This window comes from Natrix helvetica, assembly GCF_964273705.1.
Source record: "Natrix helvetica genome assembly, chromosome: 1".
Lineage (NCBI taxonomy): Eukaryota > Metazoa > Chordata > Lepidosauria > Squamata > Natricidae > Natrix > Natrix helvetica.
The window spans coordinates 278,722,430-278,744,788 of NC_138548.1; the positions used below are offsets into that span (position 1 = coordinate 278,722,430).

At 36.7% G+C, this 22,359-nt stretch overlaps 1 protein-coding gene across 2 annotated transcripts; it reads right to left on the reverse strand.

Moving 5' to 3' along the window:
- Positions 1–14,359: 14,359 nt before the first annotated feature.
- On the reverse strand, positions 14,360–21,307 carry LOC309383603 (keratinocyte-associated transmembrane protein 2). 2 transcript variants are annotated; one of them, XM_081936358.1, is made up of 4 exons: positions 21,047–21,307; positions 17,140–17,714; positions 15,919–15,999; positions 14,360–15,323 (listed from the first exon to the last, which is right to left on the reverse strand). In XM_081936358.1, exons 1-4 carry the CDS (start codon positions 21,183–21,185, stop codon positions 15,222–15,224), a joined length of 897 nt encoding a protein of 298 aa, XP_081792484.1. In that variant the 5' UTR covers positions 21,186–21,307; the 3' UTR covers positions 14,360–15,221. The 2 variants fall into 2 exon arrangements, with proteins under 2 accessions (XP_081792484.1, XP_081792485.1); XM_081936359.1 differs by having other exon boundaries at positions 14,360–15,999.
- Positions 21,308–22,359: the final 1,052 nt, after the last annotated feature.

Below are 22,359 nucleotides of genomic sequence, written 5' to 3' on the forward strand. Positions count from 1 at the left end.
GGGGCTCGTCGGCATCTTCAGCGGCAGCCCTGCCCACGATGAAGAAACCAAAGATGGAGCAGATCTATGCAGATGACGTCGCTGCAACATGACTGGAGGGGGAATTCTGGGAGTTGAAGTCCACAAGTCTTAAAGCTGTCAAGTTTGAACACCCCTGGGGTTTTTTTTCTAAAGCGTTAGGGGTGCAAGGATCTTGTAACTTGACAGCTTTAAGACTTGCACACTTCAATGCCAGAGTTCCTGAACCAACATGACCGGAGGAGGAATTTTGGGAGTTGAAGTCCACAAGTCTTAAAGCTGTCAGTTTTGAAGACCCCTGGTTTTTTTTCTAAAGGGTTAAGAGTGCAAGGGTCTTGTAACTTGACAGCTTTAAGACTTGCATGCTTCAAATGCCAGAGTTTTGGTTGCTAAGCAGGAGCGTTGTTAAGTGATACTGATATTATATAACACTTTTAATTAAGCGGGTACCTTGAAGAAATATAACTTTGAGTTTCAAATAATACTGATTTCGTTGTTGTCTTAGGTGACATCTGTGAAAAAAATTCAGGTGCTCAGGCATGAAAATGTGCCGCTCAAACACTATACTTTTCTGCTCACATTGAAAAAAAATTAGAGGGAACATTGGTGGTGGGATTCAAACATTTTTACTACCGGTTCTGTGGGCATGGCTTGGTGTGCATGGTGTGGCTTGGTAGGCATGGCTTGGTGGGTGTGGCAGGGGAAGGATACTGCAAAACCTCCATTCCCTCCACACTCCAGGGGAAGGTTACTGCAAAATCCCCATTTCCTCCCGATCATCTGGGATTTGGAAGGCAGCGAATAGATGGGAGCGGGACCAGTCAGAGGTGGTATTTACCGGTTCTCCAAACTACTTAAAATTTCCGCTACCAGTTCTCCAGAACGGGTCAAAACCTGCTGATACCACGTCTGCTTTTTACAAATCATTGCAGGAGTAGAGTTACCTCTCTGATGACAAAGGTACATCTGTGGAACAGTCCAGATTCAAGTTCTTTTTTCCCTTCCACAGGACAGACTTAATAATCCCCAAGAGAAGAATTGAGATATGAATTGTCATTACTTAGAAGGTGATTTAGCCTCCATTCTCTTTCCTTTTTAGATAAGAAAAAGAGTCAGGCTTATATTGACACGAAGCCCTATACTGACATCTAGTGGGCATCCATCAGAAGATATCTCTATTTATTTTACATAAAATTAAAATACCTTGAATCCACCCATGTGTACATGAATATATATTTTTCTACAGTTTGATGGGGGTGAATGAGTAATGTTTCTGAGAATGCTTGTTTTTCGATCCAAGCAATTTAAAGAATCTTAAGTAGCACCTTATCGAAAAGAAGCCCAAATATACCTTAAAATAAGAAGCACTCAGCTAAAGACCTAACTTTGGAGTCCTTGGTGAACTCCAACCTTGGTGCTCAGAGGGCACAAAGGATTACCCAATTCAGTCCTGATCTACAAACCTCTTGTATTGCGAGCTAGCTTTCTCATGGAATAATTCCATACAGCAGGAAGATCTTTTGCTGCGTGCTTGAAACAGATTCAGTATAGCATCGTAATGCCTTAAGGAAGCTCATGCATTCAGAAAACATTTGACATCAGGGAGAACGGACATGCAAGTCTTGAAATCAGTAACATTAATATAGTACTTGAACTTTTGCCTTCTGGCAGAAGAATAAAGAATATGCATTCCAAGGGCACGTTATAAAGAATGTATTCTATTGACTACATATTTACATAATAATACAGGAAAGAAATTGAAAAAGTCCATGGAAGAACAAGTATCTGAACTAACAAACTTTGCATACAAGAATTCAACTTTTTCTTGATTGCCGTTTTTGCACAAATCACTGTCATAAATTTTGACATTGCGCAAGTCAACCCAGCGTAATGTGCCAGCAGTAAATGCTGCCGGAGCAATACTCATAGTTGGATGCAGCATCATGCAAAACTTCAAAGAGAACAGAATGGGACATGGGCAACACATCTACATATACTACAAATGACCTGCTGAAAAGCCTACAAGAACAGAAGGTGACATAACATCTAACTCTCACATAGGAGTCACTGACACATAGAATGCAATCACTCCTTCCTAATCATTTTAGAAATGCATACAGTATAGCATACCATTTGTCACTATAGCTAGATTGTGACTTATTACATTAAGCTATAACATGCTCTGTTCAGTTTTGGCTTGACATATTCCATGCTTTCAGCTATTTTGATTTATTAGAGCTGCCAGATCCAGGTTGCAATTCAGAAAACTCTTGCCCTTAGCTGCTATCCCGAGATTTAGTATCTACCCCGATAGACCTAGATTTATTAATCATGGTTTATGGTTTAGTATGAACCCAAATAATAGAGGTTTATACAAGCCATTAGTAAGTAATCCATGCCTTAATGTGTGAATCCATCTGATTAAGATCTTGGCTGGTCCGTTATCAGGAATCAACTGCCAAAGCATAAAAACCAGAATAATCACTAGATCAGGAGTGGGAACTATGCCCCTTTTACAACCTATAGACTGCAACTCCCAGAATGCTAAACCAGCATGACTAGCTCAGGAATTCTGGGTGTTGAAGCCCACAAGTCATAAAGGGGTCATAAATGCCCACCTCTGTACTAGAAGATGCATCACTATGCCTTCACCCTCTAAAACTTGCATCACTATGTCTTCACTCTAAAAATTACGTAACACTTTATTTTGGGGGCTTGGAATACCTTACCTTTCTAATTATATCTAATTATATAGATTTTGTTTACAGACTAACCTGTGCTCTAGGAAAATAAGTTACTGCAAAACATTGTTAAAAGTCCCCTTTAACTGCACAATATTTTTCATTTTTTAAAACTTTCATGGTTTTTAGTGCTTTTCTATGTTCCATTGTCTGTTTTAATATTTTCTATTTGGTCTACTTGATGATAGAGGTAAACTATCTTTAAAATAGTTTACTTCCGAAGAATAGGAAGGAGCAGGCCAACATCTCCCTCTTTTAATAAGCTGACAAGGCAGCTCCTGGCAGAGGTCAGAAGTTCCTGGCTACCCTCTGTTATAAAGGAGGGGGAATATATATTGCCACACATCAACTATAGAATTATATAGCAATTCATGCTGCAACTGAATAGCAGTAATTCTCAGTTTACCACATTGAAAATATTAAAACAATTAAACCACTATTTTGATTCTACATTTTAGAGTGTATTCCTTCACAGCTCTTTGAATTACGATATTATATGAACCAAGAGTCAAATAATTAATTCCAGCGCCAACTAAGTCAGCCTGGTGCATTTTTACCCCCTCAGCAATCTAGATTACAGTGAATAAGATCTTTAGGCTCCAGCAGGTGATTTTGGTTTCACACAGAGACCAAAGTTGGAAGTATACATGGCCTGAATTTGGTTGCTTTGATCTCACTGTTGATCAATATAAATGTGCAGAAACTGCATAAAGCTTCATAAATTCTACAGATCTCTCCTTAACGAACAATCACTTGTCAGACATGGAATTGTTAAGCAGTGGTTCAATAAAGCTATTCAAATGATTTGATCAGAATTATTTAGCCAGTCATTTTAGCAAAGTCTTCCTAAATCTGTATTTGTTACAGGATCCAATGATTACCCATACAGTATATAGTATTTATTGAAAAGAAAGATAAGTTTGTGTTTGAAATACAAATATGTTTGATGTACATTTACGTATGTGTGCCTATTTGTTTATAAATACATTTGCCTGCCTCCTGGAAGTTACAATCAAAAGATAGAGCAAAGATTTTTTTTTAAAAAAGAAATTGAATTGATAATTCATGATTGTAAATGCGTATCATAACCAGTTATTGTTCTATATCTGAACTATTTTCATGCAAAGTTTATAGGGACCCAGGGTCATACATTCCCCTGCCTCCTTTAAGTAGAAACTACAAGAACTACAAAACTACAAGAGGAAGAAAACAGGGTGGAGATGAGTCAGACGAATAGATATCCCCATGAAAAAGAAGCGGTGAAGAGACAATGAATGAAAAAATGGGTAGAAAGAAGCGAAGGGAAGGGAAGTCATGTTGAGGCATCACACAGAAAGGGTTAAAATTCACAGGGAAGCAAACTTCCAGTAAGGACTAAGGCAGGGGTGTCCAACCTTGGCAATTTTAAGATTTGTGGACTTCAAATCCCAGAATTCTGTGACTTGAAGTCCACAAGTCTTAAAGATGCCAAAGGTGGACAGCCAGGACAACAATCATTCCACAGAGTGGTGACAATCAGAGTCATCACACTTTTCAGTAGCATGTTTTATCTGCCATCCATTTATCTTCAAGGGAATCTTCTGCAATCAAAACAAGACCATATCCTCACCATAACAATCAGTACTTCTGGATAATTACCTCGAGGAAAAAACCCTCAGCCTTTTATCAGATAAAGTGTTGCTCCGGAATATGTTGTGTTATTGCACAAGATTCATCTTACTATAATCTCATTTCACACAATATCCTATCTTCAATTGATTTTAGATCTATCATATGAGGTAATCGAGAATTTGACAGGAGATTGACTGAAGTAATGTTACCTCACTAGTGAATACAAATATGGACAACTAAAATTGGCTTGGAGAACAGCTGGCCTCCTATAAAAATGAAGCTGGCAAACCAAAAATAGAAAGGGAAGTGGATCAGCTTAATTCTCTAAATAGTACTGAATTATCTTTCAAAATTCAAATCTGTTATTTGTAAGAAGGTTATGTAGCCTCCACAGTGTTTGTTCTCCCTTCCTCTTAATTCGGGTGACCTTATTTCCATGCTTAGATCAGCAAAAGAAGACAACCATCAGGCAGCCAAGAGTTTATTGCTGGTGGCAGAAGCTGAGGCACAATAATGGCAGATTCTTGAGGTCCCCAACTTTTCCCCTAAATATGCTAATCTATCTATGGCCCTTTATACTAGTTTTCTTTCTTGAGTTTGATGAAAAATGGCAGCCCAGTCAGCTTCTGTAGACAGAATAGGAAAGGTACTGATAGCAGAATGCCTTGGGCCAGTCTAGCGGAAATCTTACAAGGGATCAAATATAAAACAATGATGATTGCATTTTAAGACACGGAATAAGCTTTAAAAAGGACACCCAACATTCATTATGAAAATCATAGCAAAAGTTTTCACGGTCAGCTGAAACTATGAAAAATAGGTAAAGGTCAGTCCCAGACCATCCCTTTGTCTACTGATATATGGATTGCTCTGATATCATTGTTTCTACCACAATTGGCAATCTGGTACATTCCAGATGTTTTAGACCATCAAAATCTTTATTTAGTAGACTCAGTACTATAAAGTCTATTTTAAATAAAATTTACAAATATCTGATAATAGTAGTAGGTTGCTAATCTCATGGGATCATATCAGAATTCATACAATTGTTTAACAAGTTCAAATTAAAAACTAATTTTAAACTAACATTCATTTTCAGGTTACAGAAAGATATCACAAGAAATGTATTGCAGCAATCAAGCAAGAGTTGAAACCATAAATATACATATGGATTGTAAGTCCAATAAGAAAGTCCCAATTTACTCTTGGATTTAGTTATGTCCATCATCCTTCAAATACAATTCTTAACCTTGGCAAAGTGTTTTGCTCTTATTTCATGGGAAGAAGAAAACTGACTTTTCTTTCTTTCTTTCTTACAATACAATACAATACAATACAATACAATACAATACAATACAATACAATAGCAGAGTTGGAAGGGACCTTGGAGGTCTTCTAGTCCAACCCCCTGCCTAGGCAGGAAACCCTATACCGTTTCAGACAAATAGCTATCCAACATCTTCTTAAAGACTTCCAGTGTTGGGGCATTCACAACTTCTGGAGGCAAGCTGTTCCACTGATTAATTGTTCTAACTGTCAGGAAGTTTCTCCTCAGTTCTAAGTTGCTTCTCTCCTTGATTAGTTTCCACCCATTGCTTCTTGTTCTACCTTCAGGTGCCTTGGAAAATAGTTTGACTCCCTCTTCTTTGTGGCAACTCCTGAGATATTGGAACACTGCTATCATGTCTCCCCTAGTCCTTCTTTCTATTAAACTAGACATACCCAGTTCCTGCAACTGTTCTTCATATGTTTTAGTCTCCAGTCCCCTAATCATCTTTGTTGCTCTTCTCTGCACTCTTTCTAGAGTCTCCACATCTTTTTTACATCGTGGCGACCAGAACTGAATGCAGTATTCCAAGTGTGGCCTTACCAAGGCATTATAAAGTGGTATTAACACTTCACGTGATCTTGATTCTATCCCTCTGTTGATGCACCCTAGAACTGTGTTGGCCTTTTTGGCAGCTGCTGCACACTGCTGGCTCATATTTAAATAGTTGTCCACTAGGACTCCAAGATCCCTTTCACTGTGAACATTGTGTCACATAGTAAGATTGAGTTCTAGTGGTAATACAATGTTTGGAGATGACAGATGAAAATCATGCAAAACAGGGGAGTTCAGTGGGGAAAGTGATCAATGCCAATGAGAAGAGGCATTCAAAACTTTTTATCTTGCTTTCCAGAATTGTTCCATCTTACTAAGACAAACAACATAAAACAAAAGGATGTGTGTTGTTAACACAGAGACTTATTGTCTGAACAGCTTTCAGTGTCTGTTTGTTAATTCCTCTTTTCAGGTTTAAAAGGTTTTTTCAGGTTTTAAAAGTTGTAATACATAGTCACACTGCCCTCTGCTGCACAGTCAGCAGATCTCTTTTGATGTAAGGAAATAAGTGGGTGTTTCATGTAACACAGATACCTGCACCAATTTAGTTTTAACTAAAGACAAAAAAGAGCAAAATTAAACACTATCCACCGATGAAGGCAAAATAAATGCATGTCAGGATCCTGCACTGTTCACTGACTCACCCACAACTAAAGATGGGAAGGCCTGGGGGGAAAAACAGAAAAATTGAAGAAAAAACAGGTTTTTTTCCATTTTTTTCCAAAGCCGATTTTTTTCTGGAAAAATTGGGGGGGGGGTATGGTATATGTTTTTTTTTTCATGATAAATAATATATCTGTGACAACCTATATAACATGAAGACCTTAATGAAAGATTTCTGAGATTTTTTGTAATGTCTTAAATTATTGCAAGTTCTCTCAGCTGAAGACAAGCAAATCCTGGAATGCAATTCAAGTATTTCTACACTTCTATACTTCTCAATACAGTTCTCAAACAAGAGAAATATGCATTTTTGCCACTAGGAGGCACTGCAGGGAAAAGACTTCAGTTTAGTTTGCTTTTGTACTTCCGATCTCCTACAATTGGGTAATTGTTGTTATACAGTAGATGACAGTTTCTGTCCTCCTCCCAAACTTTGACAGGTAAGAGGGTAAATTTATCTGACAAATTAGTTTATCTTTTATAAACCTTAAATGATTCCTATTAATGTTCACCACCATCACAGCATAATGTTTACCTATAGTCTGGTCAGTAAATTGTTTTTTCTTTTCCTCCTCTCAGTAAAATCCAAACTCCCAACATCTAGAGTTTAGAAACATTTCCACAGTGCAATTTCTGCTGCTTTTGCAAAGCTGCAATTTGCAAATATTGTAAGAAGAAATGTTCTTTTCCAAATGCTACAAGGATGATAAAATGCATCCTTGCATGCCAGAGGTGACCTAATGACGTTTAAAAAATCCTTTGTGGAATTAAATGATGAGGACCAGAATGAAAGTGCAAGTAGCTTTTCCTTCCAGAGTTCTAATTCCAGAAACACTCTTTCTGCTGCTTCTGGATCATCACAAGTATTTCTTCACTAGCGGCATCTTCAAGTACGGAAGTGTTGCAAACCAATGCATCACAAAAATACACAATGCCTTTGTTATAGATTAAATGGCACCTGAAAATCAGGAGAAAATTGATCACATTGATCTTGCAAGAGCAATATATGCTTCTGGATCAGTATTGTCAATAACTGAAAACGCATAGTGGCAGTAAGCTTTTAAATTATTATGACCACCGTACCATTTGCCAAGCAGACATTCCTTCAGCAAGCCTCTTTGGGAGTCAGAATATGAGTGTGATGGAATTTATACAAGGAAAAATCAATGAAGCACTATGTCTTACAGATGGACAAACAAATGTTTGGGGAGAAAGAATCAACTTTGTGATAACACCTCAACCAATCTTTTATACGAGCATCAAAACTGGAGAGAACAGACGTAGTATACCAGCAGAGTATATCAGCAATGAAATATGCGTGGTTTTAGAGAAAATTGAGAGTGGTAAAGTACTTTCTTTGCTGACCGACAGTACAAATAATATGAAAGCTGCATTGGAAATCATAATGGACAAGCATCCACATAGGATGTGGATCTCATGGTCTAAACTTACTTCTTAGTGACTTAATGAAACTGGACACCCTTCAGAGGATTTGTAGAAGAGTTAAAGAAGTTATCAAATCTGTAAAAGCTACTCACTCATGTTGTCACCAGTCTTCAAGAAGCAAGAAAAAAAATGCACAGAATAGTGATACTGAACCTCTGTAGTAAAACACGTTGGGGTGGAGTGGTGATCTCCTTTGAAAGCTTACTTTAAAAAACAAAGCAGCTCTTCAAGCAACAGAAATAATTGAGGATAATTATAAGGATGTCCTTGATGACGTGTTTTGGGTTCAGCTGCAGAACTCCCAACAGATTTTAACACCATTTTTTTTTCAGCAATCCGTGCATCTGAATTACAGCTACTGCATTTTACTGGATTACAAAACAAGCTGTGCCCTTAGGACTTGATGTTGGAAAAGTACTTTCAAATGTTTCGGAATATAGAACATCTTCAGGGATTTGGGCCAGGAATGCATTCTGGGATTCTGCAAAACATACCCCTCCTGCAGCATGGTGGCAAGGTCTCTGCACCAGTCTCTGACACCTTGCGTCTCGCTTACTGCAGATTCCTGCATCTTCTGCTGCACATGGAAGAATCTGGTCTATGTTTTGGTAATATTCATACCAAATCAATAAACTAACTGACCTGTGAAATGGCAGAAAAGCTTGTTTCAAGCTATGCAAACCTAGTTTTTAGAAGTTCATGAGAAAAATGAAAGAGGAAGAAGAAATGGAAAATGAGAGTTCAGAAAATGAGATAGAAAAAACTGCATGTATGTGTTGTGTCGTTTCTTTTTTTCACTCAAAAGATAAACCTTCCATGGAGCTTAAATATTGAGGTGAATTTTAACTTTATTTGCTATTGGTGCTAAAGGACAAATCTGATGTTGGTTTCTTGTTTTTGTTGGTTTTGAGGAAAGCGGGGGGGGGGGGGGGGGGTTACATGTTTCATTGCAAGGATAATACTTTTATATATACTGCATTTTACACAACAGGTAAAACTACTCCACACAATTCTATTTTTCCAAAATTTCTATTTTTCACAGAAAAAAACAGGGGGAAGGGCATTTTTTCCCCTCATGGCTTCAAAATTTCCAGAAATTTTACATCTCTACCTGTGATGGGTTCCGGATCACATTGTAACGCATGTGTCCTTACCTCCTGCGACATTCCATGATGCCTCTGCGATGCTCCAGCTGCTCGGTGGAGCATCACACAGGCGCTGTACGCTCCGTGCGCGGAAGCACCAAAGAGCTCAAATACAGGTAAGGACGGCAGGCAGGTGGGCCTCCCAGAGCACCGTACCGGAACCCAGTGCTCCTAGCACTAACCGCCTGCAACCCACCACTGATCTCTACCCATAACAGAATAGCATTGTTAGTGCAACCATGGTTTGCTGACTAAACTGGTTTATCACACTTCATGCTATATTATAAACCTTTGTTTACAAACCATTGTGGAAAATTTGGACTACTTTTATAAGGAACCAAACCAAATGGAGATCTGCCACAAGTCTCTTTATTGAATATGTGAAGACTGCATTGATTACAGGGCCCCCGGCCAAGAGTGTACGAGCCCTAAACAGTATACATTAGGTAGGCATGGGAGTATACTTAAGATACCATGAGTAATTACCAGCAAAGGGCATCTTCTCAGAAGGCAGAGCAGAAAAGCTTTGCCAATGGATGGTGCATCATGAAGTCATCCCAAATTGCCTCCAATTTACATAAATGTAAATCAGCTTACATTTACAATAACATTTTAATAATTGTATTGTCTCAAAGCTTAGAATAGCTACTCTGAAGCCTGTTCTGGCCTTTACAAGCAGGCAAAAAACCATTTCTACCAGGATTCTTACCAATGTAAAGGTTCTACCAAGATTGTGCTTTTCAGAGCTGCAACTCCCTTGATGCTTCAAGCAACATATCTAATGTGCATGTCCATACTTTTGAAAAGGGCCTTCTCAAATGCTTGGCGTTAGCATTTGGCTTTGGAGGGTGAAGATATGGGTATCAATCGATTTTCCTAGTCACCATTTTTCTTTTTGAAACTTATGAGCTAAAATGTTGCTTATTATCACTAACCATCACAATTCTGCTTACCTCATTACCAATTAACCAATTAACATTTTATAAGAGTCATTTTAAAAATCCATTCATTAAGTTCTATTTGGAAACGGCTTCTGAACTTTGTATTTGAGGCGGAAAAAATGAAGTTTTGATTTTAGGATTTACCAATTACATTTGTTCTTATAGAAATGGCTAGATTATATTGTTATTTAAAAGTGAAAAGCTGAGGTTTGATATTATCTTATTCTACTGCACCAAAGGGAGTCAGAAATCAATGCCTTTTCTTTCTTTTTCCATTTCCTATTTGCTTTTGTACTTTATACTATAAATTAATTACACACACGCACACATATATAATTTAGGGTGTGTCAATCAATGGGCTGAAAATTAATCTTTGCCATTTTGTTCAGTGAAGAATTCTAAAAACGTGTTTTTACATCAAGAATTTAAATTTGCTGTTATTTGTGCATTTGCACATTTAGCTTGGTATGGTAAATCCACATCTGATCATATAGCCCACAAGTCTCTTGTAATCCAAATACTGTTAACTTTATCTTCTCAAAATTGCACACTGTGCTACAAAAATTAGTGTTTCTGTATGAATCTTATCTAGGTAAGCAAAAATCACTGTAATCATAAACAAACATCAGAAAGCAATCAGCTGAGTTACAAAAGCATTTAAGTCAGTTTCATCAAGTTGTTTTGATTTGTTATTTGACATCAGCTGCCAACTTCCTTCTTTGCCTCTGATACAACCCTCACATTTCTCATGTGTATACTCTGTGCTTGCTGCCTCTGACCTGTTTCACATGTGTCTCTATTGATTGGTCATGACAGGGCCAACTTCTTTATTTCCGCTACAGTCAGTTTGCAGGTGGCTCATATACACCTTCAGACCAGTAGAGTGAATGCTCTGGTGTTAAAGATGTTTTTCTTGTACAGAAAAATTTCCCAGCACGTAATCATCTGCACCCCTCAAGTCAATGATCTTTTGCATACCAGCTCTCCTCTCTTGAATACCATCTGAACACAAGAGTGTCTGGATTATCATTTAACTGAAAGCGTACCATGTTGCACGCTGAATACTTAGCAAAACAGCATCTACTAGAGATTTATTTTGCAGTCTGACTTGCTGCAGCTGGAACACAACACGGGCCTTCAATTCAGGAATGTTTTGTTTTGATGTTAAACCAGAAAGGGTAATACACACCAACAAGGTATATTCCATTATCATTCTTAAGTTTTGGAGACTTTTGCCTTATTTTGAAACCCATATTCGACAAAGCCTATTTGCAGTTGTCAACCAGTGTGAATGGCTTACGGGGTCAATTTCTAGAAGAGGCAGATCTGTGGGGAATTCTCCTGTCATTGCCTGTGTGATCCTATATCCATACACTTGATCGGTAGAGAGATCCTTTACAACACTGTCGCTTAGTGAAATGAGAGGCTCACCAACTGAAACTCTGGGGAATGAAGAATCAATGTCACGTTCTGTTATAGTATCTAGAACGTTGCCAATTTTACTTGCCCATTTGTTGTTAGACAAGGTCTTTCCATCCAATTTTGTGATTATGTGTCATAGGAATAATTCATTCATGTGGAGTGCACACACAAACTTCCAGTCAAGCTTGACTTCTACCCAGTACATGGTACCACCTTCACAGCCAGTATTAATTTGTAGAATCTCCTCCAACAGCCTTCAAACTTTTGTCAATGTCATTCTTCTTCATCATATACACCAACTTATCTGCAATCACTTGAGCAGGTCTTCCTGTTTTTCAGCCTTTATAGGGAGGAAATGATAAAGAGATCGTCCACCAGGCTCACTGCACAGAGAATGTTCTTCTTTGATGGTACTGGTGAATTGCTGGTCTGGATTGTTTGCTTTCAGCATAACTTTAGTTGCATTTATACGACCGTCAAACAAGATGTGTTCTATTTTCCCCTTCCTTTACAAAGCTCATCAAATTCTTGATCTAGGGACTTCATATTCCTGGGCTCCCTTGACTTTATTAAAATTACAAGTTTCTAGTTTTCTTTGATGATCAAGTCAGCATCCATGAAGGCAGCTGTGGTAATAGCAGCATTAACACCACCTCTTATGCTCTGCATAGCGACATTTGTTATTTTTAATCTATTGTATTCTGCCTTTTCTTTGAAATAGAGGGGCACGTGTTTGGTCTAAAGGCTCTTCATAACTTCCATAACATTTTCATCAGTCATCTATTCTTCATTTTCAGCATACGATAATTATTTCATTTGTCAGCATCAAAATGTCTGGAATACTTCTGTTTCTATTTAGTGAGCCTTTGACTTTCATCATCTTGCCGCTTTTGCCTTTTGCCAACAGCATTTCTGCTTGGGCACATCTGGCAAACCAATCTAGTGTGATCCAAAAGAACCAATCTTGTCCCTCTGACCTTTAACAAAAGCAAGTTCCTTCAATGGTATCTTCCTCCCCTTAGGGCACATACAGTTAATGTGAGCTTCTTTTTTGCAGCCAACAGGGAAACCGAATTCAGCACACACAATTCGATACTTGGAGATGTGGATGTCAAAGTGTTTGTCAAGTTTCACAGTGAAAGTCTCTTTGACATCTAGCTTTTCTCTACCAAGGTATGTTTTTGGCTTGTTTCCAGCTCTCCTGGATCTTGTTCAAGATTGCCACTCGTGAACTTACAACAGGAGTCACAAAAGATATGTTTGCTCATTCCCACTTTTCAAGCACTTTTGGATATATGTCTCTTGCACGACTGGCTGCTGGATACTTATTAGCATCATCACTATTTTGTTCTCTTAACAGAAGGCTATACCTGACAGTGTCTCTCAGTGTTGGGAGTTCAGACAGCAACAGGTCTCTGCCAGTCCCTATTAGGTTGTTCTATGAGTGAATGTTCCCAGTCTTGGGAACACTTTTTTAGAAGCCATTGCAGATCAGTTATCAAACTCACAGGAAACAAAGCCAGAAGTATTAACACTCAAGACAAAAGAACATTTAACAAAGAGAAAGACAGCTGAACCTGTGAAATGAAACTAACATTAAAAAGTTATGACACTTATGTAGTTATTTAACTATCATATCTAAATTATATTAAAGTAATCAAAATATCTTTACATTCCCCAAGGCATGTCACAACCTTTGAGTACCCCTAACAGCATTCAGCCTAGAAGCCTAGTTTTAACTATTCCGTAATTATTAAAACATGGGTCTTGTACACCATTTGCTCAGACAAGAACTTTAGTGAGCCATGAGATTGAAAGGAGATGTATATCCATCTATTATTAATAGATATTTGCTAATCAGTGGTGATCCTGGTGATATGCAAAGACAGGCATCTTTAATTAGAGAATATGCAAATCTTGGATTAATTATATGACAGCTTATCGATCTTGATCTATAGATAGTATCTACACGACAATCCAAGTAAAGATCACTATTGGTATATAAAAACTAGGGAAAAGACATCTAAAAATATAAGCAAGGATTTTCTTGCTATGTTATGAACTATCAGATCCATATCTAAGGAATAATTAATGCCAAATAATACATTAATCCATGTTATTTACACAGAGTTATTGTTTCCTGACTAAAAAAAAGATACAACTTTGTATCAACTTGAAATTGACCCATGTCTCTACATGGTAGTTTCTATTTATTTATTTATACAAATATGTATACACACACTTATTTCTCCTAAAAATAATCAAATATTTTAAAATATTCCTTCAAATTGAAGTGGCTTTCACATAAAAGTCTTCTAAATGTTATTCTGTAATTTGACATTTTTATCCTCCAAAAATGGTACAACACTTGAAAGTTTTTCCAAGTTCCATCAAAGAAGGAATGATTTTTTTTTAATCTCAGTGAACTCTGGGACAAAATAAGCTTCATATTTCAAAAATAAAAAGTGACATAAACAGCTGGCCTTCACCTGATTGAAATTGTATTGCACTGTAGGGCCAAAAAAGCATTTTTGCAAGGGTATACAAATCAAGCTAGTTACAACATTATAGAGTTTATTTGAAAGATTCTATTAAAAATGATTCAAGTTCATAAGAATTCTGAAAGGAAACAGTCCTACATGTATTTCTGTATTTCACTTATTCACATTTAAGAAAAGTAAATTAAAAAGCTTAATTTACTAAAAGAAAGAATACCATGCTCACTGTAAATTTTCTCAGATCAGAGTTTTCATAACATTGCATCACTTGAAAATAAAGTCATTAGTATTTACATGTTTTTCAGCCCTATGGTAATTACAGTTCACAAACAGTATTTGTACAGTAAGTAAAACTGCTAACAAATATTTTACAATTTATGTCAATTAATATAAATAGCAAAATATGCATTCAAAAAAATTGCAATCATACCAGTAATTTGTCACTCTTTTCAAGTAGAAGAAATTTTCAAAGATAAAGAAAATGGTGCAGTATTCTCCAAAAATGGGCATCAAATCCTAGCTTCAAATCCTGGAGGTTTTTTTTACTACATGCAATTAATATTATACTGTATTTATACCTAAACAATTTAAATTGTTCACATCGACATCCATAATAGTCAACTAATACAGTGGAATTTTCTATTCTTTTTATATCCATACCTTGCACTACATTAAATTTTCTCCAGAACTTTGGGGAGGCATAGAATAAAGAGGAAAAAGGAATCAGTTCTGCCATCTATGCTCATCTTGCACTTGTCGGCAGAATGCCACCATTGGATGTAATATTTGTTTTTCAGATTTACCTCCCTTCAACATTCAGATTTACCTACTACAAAGATCTGCCTTCACAAACCTTATTTAACATGGAAAAAGCAAATGAGTAAATGGTTTTTGGCACTTTCTAGCCAGAAAAATGTTGTCTTCATTCTGAATGGTGCCTTCTTTTCTTCTTCTTGCTAAGAAAAACCAAGATCAGAATCATCAGACATCCTATTTCTAAATTGTGTAAGATCAATGAATAGGCAATTTGTGAAAAGAAATCATATTCTTTTAAAAAATGTGTTCGTGCAAATTTTCCAGAGAAGGAATATTAGCCCGATCTTTTAAGAAATCATTAGGCTAGAATTAAATTAATACACTCTATGTATTATTTAGCAGTTTGAATTAAGAGAGAAATAAGGTCAATTATCCAAATAGGGAATCTGGTACATTCTTTAATATACTGAATATTGATCAATTGGAAAAATTGTGGCTAGGACTATTAACTGTTCCAGGCAGAGAATGAAAGAAAAATAAATCAACTGATAAACAATAAGCTGTATGTATAAAAATAATAAAGTCCAACTTTCACCAAAATAAACACTTTGCATACCCTCATATAAGGCTAAAACCTTCAAAGTAAAAAGAGAGCACACACATCAGTGCTTATGGCAATCATTCATATTATATTTTGAGAGGCAATGAAAATTCCTAATTCTGCAAATTTGGGTCATGCTACTTTTAAAAAATATATTCGTTGGTAATTTTTAATGAAGGCATAGCCTCATTCACATTTTGATCTAAACGTTGATATCCAACTGTTCTGGAACACAAGCCATCTCGCCATCTTCTATTCTGAACCAATAAAATTATCTGAAAAGAAAAGAACTAATTAGATCATATTAAATTAAATATCGGCATGTTTAAAAAGATTTATAACAATATTTTCAGATTATTCTTTGCAAATTTTATATACTTTTCATGAAATCTTCATATTCATGTCAAATCTTTTAGGTTTGTAATAACAATTATTTGTGTTTAATAAGCAAACTGCCTACCTTATCCTTGACTGATAAGTTTCATAGCATTAATTACATAAAATATATTTTGGTTGATTTTGGTTATTTATGACTGAGCTGAAAATGATTTACTATCAAACATTTTTCTTATAAATCGATGCCAGCTTTACACTAGGACAAACCTGACATGCTGCAATTAAAGAAAAAGCTGAAATGAATGATAAACCCTGATACACATCCTTATGCCATTCAACAAGACCCCAGTTATAATCAGATTATAACAATGGATAAACTGCAAGAGAAAACCCAATGTCCTATTAATGAAACTGAGTGAAGATTTAAGAGAAAGGATTTTTACTTCCATGGATGTTGGATGTATTTTTTTAATTTGCCCTAGTCTAGGTTGCATTTGTGAATCTAAAACTCAGTTAAAATGCATTACCAATAGCAGGTCCTTAAACTATAAAAATCAATGTTTTGGATTAAAATTTTAAAAAAGCTTCAATGGAAAAATTGCCTGTCCTTAAAAGCTTGTAACAAAAAAGGTTTCTATATCAGATATTGTAGAAAATATAACTACTGATGAAGAAGACAAATCTCAGATTTAAATAGGTTTATGGACAAAGTCTACTCTTGAATAAGTACTTTTGTCATCAATTCATCATGTCTGATTAGAAATCCACAATGAAAGGAAGCCATGAATACCAATGATACTTAAAACAAATGTACATGGCTCAGAAAAACAAATTTAAAATTTATAATGTTCTGATATTTTCTGAAGTTTGCAACTTTGCATTTTATAATTTATAGTATCCAACTTTGCTTAGCCCTTATTTTCCAGAATAATCAAGGAAAAAAAAGATTTGTTATTGGAGTATTAGATTTTCAGTTTATAAAATTTACCAATAAGCTAATTAACTGCCTCTAAATTTATTTCAATAACAATATTCTAATATTAACATCAAACTGAAAATTGTTAAAAAGCCCATCCTACCTTTCTTTTATTGTGATATGTGATATAAACTACTGCAACCAAAAAGGCAAAAATAACAAGATGAAAAAAGAAATGACTGTCATCTTCCAATCCCGAGACTGTAGCATCCTTCATGTTATGAGCAAATGACTTCTTAGTCTCCAAGTTCCTCATACTTGACTCTTCTGCAAATTCTGATACATCTTGGTCATCTTGATTATTTTGAGAGTTAGAAGCTAGATCATAGATGACATAATTTTTAGGTTCTTTTGCTGTTGGTAGGGAACTAGTAAATATATTTCTGTCCGTCACGTCATATTCTTTACTATCTGCATCTTCTGAAACATCGATATTTTGTTGATTAATACTAACAGTTTCTGAAGGTGACACAGGAGGTTGGACTACTTTATCTTCTGCTAGAATGGGTGGATGTACAACAGAATCATCAACTTTCAAAGAAGTTAGGATCAGATCTTCATTTGTTTTATTCCTCATGCTGTTTTCACTGGTTGCAGAAATAATTGAGGATAAATTCTCTTTTTCATCCTTATGAATTGACTTAAAGTTCTGAGTTATTTCTGCATTAGGTGTAGTATCTTGAAGAGGGAAAGATAAGAATAATTTGAAACTTTTAACAAATAATTTTACAATGTACAAGGATACACAGATTGATATGGTTTGAGGTCTGAGGATTAGCCGTATCTCAGCTGACAAACATGCATCCAAAATTTATAGCAAATAAAACACGGAAGAGTAAAAACTAGTATTAGCATATCAAAAACAAAAAATTGATAGGCTACAATAGAAATTTGCTTAAAATTGTTACTATTTTAAGTATTGAAGCCTTTAGCAAAACAGAGTTGTGCCTGTTTTAAGCAGAAATATGCATGTGTATAACAATCAAGCAACATAGAAATTTGTGAAAACGAGATACAGCTGCACAAGGCATTTTCCAGATCAACACTATCTCATGATTCATATGACATACGTCGGATCTATATTACTATTAACATTGCTTCTAGTTAAATTGATTAAGCCCTGATCCACACATAATTCATTGGTTTGTTTTTTGCTAAGCTTGGTATATGATCCCACCTATTATGATTTATGTGTCAAGTCAGATAATGACTTTGATCCAGAGCTGTATTGAAAATAGAACCACAGAAATCAATGGGATCGGAAGCTATTTGATTCATATTTAATTAAAATGAACAAATTTATTTGCATACATTTCATGGTAAATGGGAAGCAAAATACCATATTTTCTTTGTTTCGACATGGTCATCTACGAAGAAAAGCTTTGTGAAAAAGAAATTAAGAAATAAACTGGGAGGGAAATAGAATTAGAATTAATTCAGTTGTGGAGGCAGAGGCCTTCATGAAAAAACACAGTTCCCTCCTAGAGGATGAACCTATAAGAGGTAGTGAAAAAGGTGATAATGTACAAGATATGAGGGAGGGAGGGGCTGCGGCTCCGCCAGGGGACAAGGGGGAGGGAGCAATACTGAAAAGACTCAGGTCACAAAAATAAATGTATTTGAAATATTATTGTAATTGTTGATATATTAGAAAGTTGTAAAAGAGATGATTGAACATATGGTTGATACAATGTATAATAAGATGCTGTTTTTGCTTATCTTTTATCTTTTGTTTTTCTTTCTGTAAAAGTTGTGAGATTTGGAAAGATTTCTACTTTCAGCATGATGTAGCTGCCAAAAAATTTTGTATATCCACCTACCCTTCCTATAAACGTATAAAAATCAATAAAATTCTTTTTTAAAAAAGAGAGAGAAATAAGCTCCAAAACCAATGAACTTGCTTCCCATTTACCATGAAATGTTGAGGTTGTGACTCTTGTTGAACCCCTAACATTTTATGTAACTACGCACTTAGAAGATTCTAGTTAAGAACTGAGATAAGTATTAGAATAATGTATCAGAAAAGAAGGCATTTAAATGGCACATATGAAGACTAGAGGAAAACTGTTCCTACAAATCATTAACCTAAAAATATGCATAATACAGTATATTAAAAATGAGTCTTCCTTCACACAATGTTGGGCTACATCAATATAAATTAAACAATTCCAGGAGGATAGTTTTATTAAATTTTGTTAAAATACAGTACAAGAGGATAAATGAACAGGTCTGAACTGCCTTGTGTATAGACATGGATGTTTCATGTCTACTGGAATTCAAGTATGTGGCATCTCAAATATACACAAATATTTTTAATCCATTAGCATCAAAGAGACTGTGAAAGTCTTGAACAGATGTGTGGATATGGTTTTTACATCAATGACAGAATGCAAACTGGAATTTAATTTAATAAAATTTTGACAAGCCCAAAAGGTTGGGCTAGTAGTTAAAGCATCAAGCTAAAAGCCAGGAAGCTGGGAGTTCTAGTCCTGCCTCAAGAATGAAAACAGGCTGCATGATTTTGAGCCCCTCATTCACTCTCAGATCAACTCAGATCAGAATTGATGTTTTGGAGAAAACAGCAGGAAAAAGTACAGCATTAGGTACAGTCACTGCCTTGAGTTATTTATAAGAATAATAAAGGTGGGATTTAATTTGTTTTTATAAAACTATTTGAAAAATTGCTTACATTCATGAGCCTGTTTGTGTTTAACATCAATTATGAATAGACTGCTCATGAGGCTACCACTACGATCAATACAAATGCATTAGAAATAAGAGTTTTTCTAGTGATGGCATTACTCTACTAAATTGCCTACTGACAACATTATGGCTGCTTTTAGAAATTAGCCATTCTATTTTCCAATTTGTAGTTTAAAAGATTTTTTTTCTTAATGGGTACTTAAATTGTACTGGAATCTGTTCTTATATTTAATAATATTATGTTTCTTTTTCATGTTACCCTATAAATTGCTTTGAGAAGTGCCTCTTCTTGAAAGGTAGCTAAGAAATGAATGAAGTTATCAAACAGGATTGCCAAGCCTTTTTCTTGAAATGGGTTTGTTCACTAACCAAGTTCCCAACGCCCAAATATACATAAATCAACCCAAGAACTATTCATAAATTGTATATTTATTCTGTGAACTACTCTGTACTCTATGCTTAAGTAGCAAGAATTAAGAATATATGGAAGTTGCCATCTTTTCCTTTCCAGAAACCCAGCCATTTAACTTGCCTCAAAACTAAACAGTATTACAACTTAGGCGTGTGTGTGTGTGTGTGTGTGTGTGTGTGTGTGTATGTATGTGTGTATGTATGTATGTATGTATGTATGTATGTATACACACACACACCCCTTTGAAAAGGACGGTTAGAATCCCTGTAGTCATGCAATTCCCTCCATTACACAACTAGGAGCAATTGAACCAAAAGAGGAAGCAGATTTTGTCTCATACGTACGTATGACTATACACAGTGTAGCTGCGTAGTGTGTTTGAGAAAGGCAGAAAGGTTAAAAACTGCCTTTCTTTTAGAGCCATCGTACACAGTTCTGTACATCCCTTTATAATATTGATAAGAGAACTTGTTAATTAGGCGGGAGCCAGGTTTAGGGGCAACCCAGGCAGACCCGTCCGAACCAACAAAAAGCAAGAAAGAAAGCACCACTTTCCTCTCCAGAAACCTCCTCCTATGCCCGAGAGGCTCCCTTCCTTTCTCACCGGGTGAGGCGGAACAAAAAAAGGCGGAAACCGTCCCGAGTAGAGGCAACAAACCCCATCGTCCCCAACCAGAACGGCCATTCCGCCCGGCTGTGGACAATAGGTGCGCGGTCCACGCCGTCTACGCAGAGGGCAGAAAGAAGCAGGTCGCCCAAGACTGGTAGAGGGGGTGGGGGAGCAGATGGGACAGCGGCGTCGGCTGCGTGACTTTCCTCTTCCAGCCGACCCCGGACTCGCCGCTTTCTCCGCCGCCACTTGGCGCACCCCGCTTAGCCACCTTTCCCGCCTTACCGTCTGTAAGCTGGCCCCGAAGCGGCAAGGCCAGGAGCAGAAGGAAGAGCGACGTCCGCGACAAGGACGCCAGCGACGGCGCCTCCCCCATGTCGGTACACTTCGCTCTCTGCTCGGTGGCCACCATGGCTGCCGCCATACCGTCGCCGTGGGAGGTGGCTTCGTCCAGACCCACCCACCCGCGCTGCTAGGCAACTGCGTTCGGCAGGAGGGGGGAAGCCTCTGACGAAACGAGCCTCTCCTCCCTTGAGCTGGTCAGGCTTCCTGATCAGCTCAAGAATATAACTTCCTGCGAAGATATATGTACGATATCGTTGTAGAGGGGCGCTTCGTCTCAATACACTTCCGGGTTTCCTACATATTTAAAAAATATCTCTTGGAAAAGGAAGCTCTGTGTATGTCACTCTTCACGTTTCTATCTCTCACGGAGTCTAGTAAAAATGCGAAATCACCTAAAAGGCGCCAGGCATATTTTTTTTCCGGCTTTGATGGTATAATACTGTACGAATTCTTACGTAATTTGTATTGGAAAATAAAATGTGGGGTTCCCTGGCCTTGTTTTCTTGCAGAAGCTTCATTACCCAAACTAGGTAACATCATCAGTGCTAGTAAGGAATGGGGTTTGCTCAGTTTTATATTCAAGTGGCTTGCCTTGTCCAATGGTCTTCTTTTTGTTTTTGTTTGGGCTGTTTACTGTAACTTAACTCGTTTTCTTGAAATCTGCCATAATAGTTGTTAAGCGAGGATTGCCTGTAGTCCTGCCTCATGTTTTACCCACAACAGTCACCCTGTGAGGTGGGTTTGGGCTGAGTGTCACCAGTCCAAAGTCACCCAGAAGGCTCGCATGCCTAAGGCAGGACTAGAATTCACATTTATTCTGTAGCATAATCTAATATCTGCACTACCAAAAAAGAAATTCCATTTGCTACTAGCAAGGTGGATAGTACTCTTTATCATGGAGATATGGCACCTACAGCTTTTCCTTTTGTACATATGCAAAACACATAATTATATTCTTTCACAGAATATTCAAAGGTATAGCTATAACTTAGCATTTAATTGATTCATGGATCTTATCCTATGTTCAGGATGAAGTAATAGTCTCTCTAAGCATATTTCTTAATTACCATATTGATAAGCCCAAAGGATCATATCTTTGACTTGACGACGACTCTTTTTAACTGGCCTGTCACAACTTTCTTTTATTATGCTAGATTTCTAAAAAGCCTACATTCAAATCCTTTACTCAATTATTCTCCAATATTTTTCCACTGGCTTAGACTGAAATTATTTTCTGCCAAGGTGTTTATATC

What these genes read in the sequence shown, in the direction of transcription:
- LOC309383603 (XM_081936358.1), bottom strand. Translation starts at nt 21,185, where the DNA reads ATGGCGGCAGCCATGGTGGCCACCGAGCAGAGAGCGAAGTGTACCGAC. An exon ending in TCGGGGCCAGCTTACAGACG is followed by an intron (nt 17,715 to 21,046) that starts GTAAGGCGGGAA and finishes TCCCTCTTCAAG; the next exon opens with ATACTACACCTAATGCAGAA. An exon ending in CATATCACAATAAAAGAAAG is followed by an intron (nt 16,000 to 17,139) that starts GTAGGATGGGCT and finishes TTTTCTTTTCAG; the next exon opens with ATAATTTTATTGGTTCAGAA.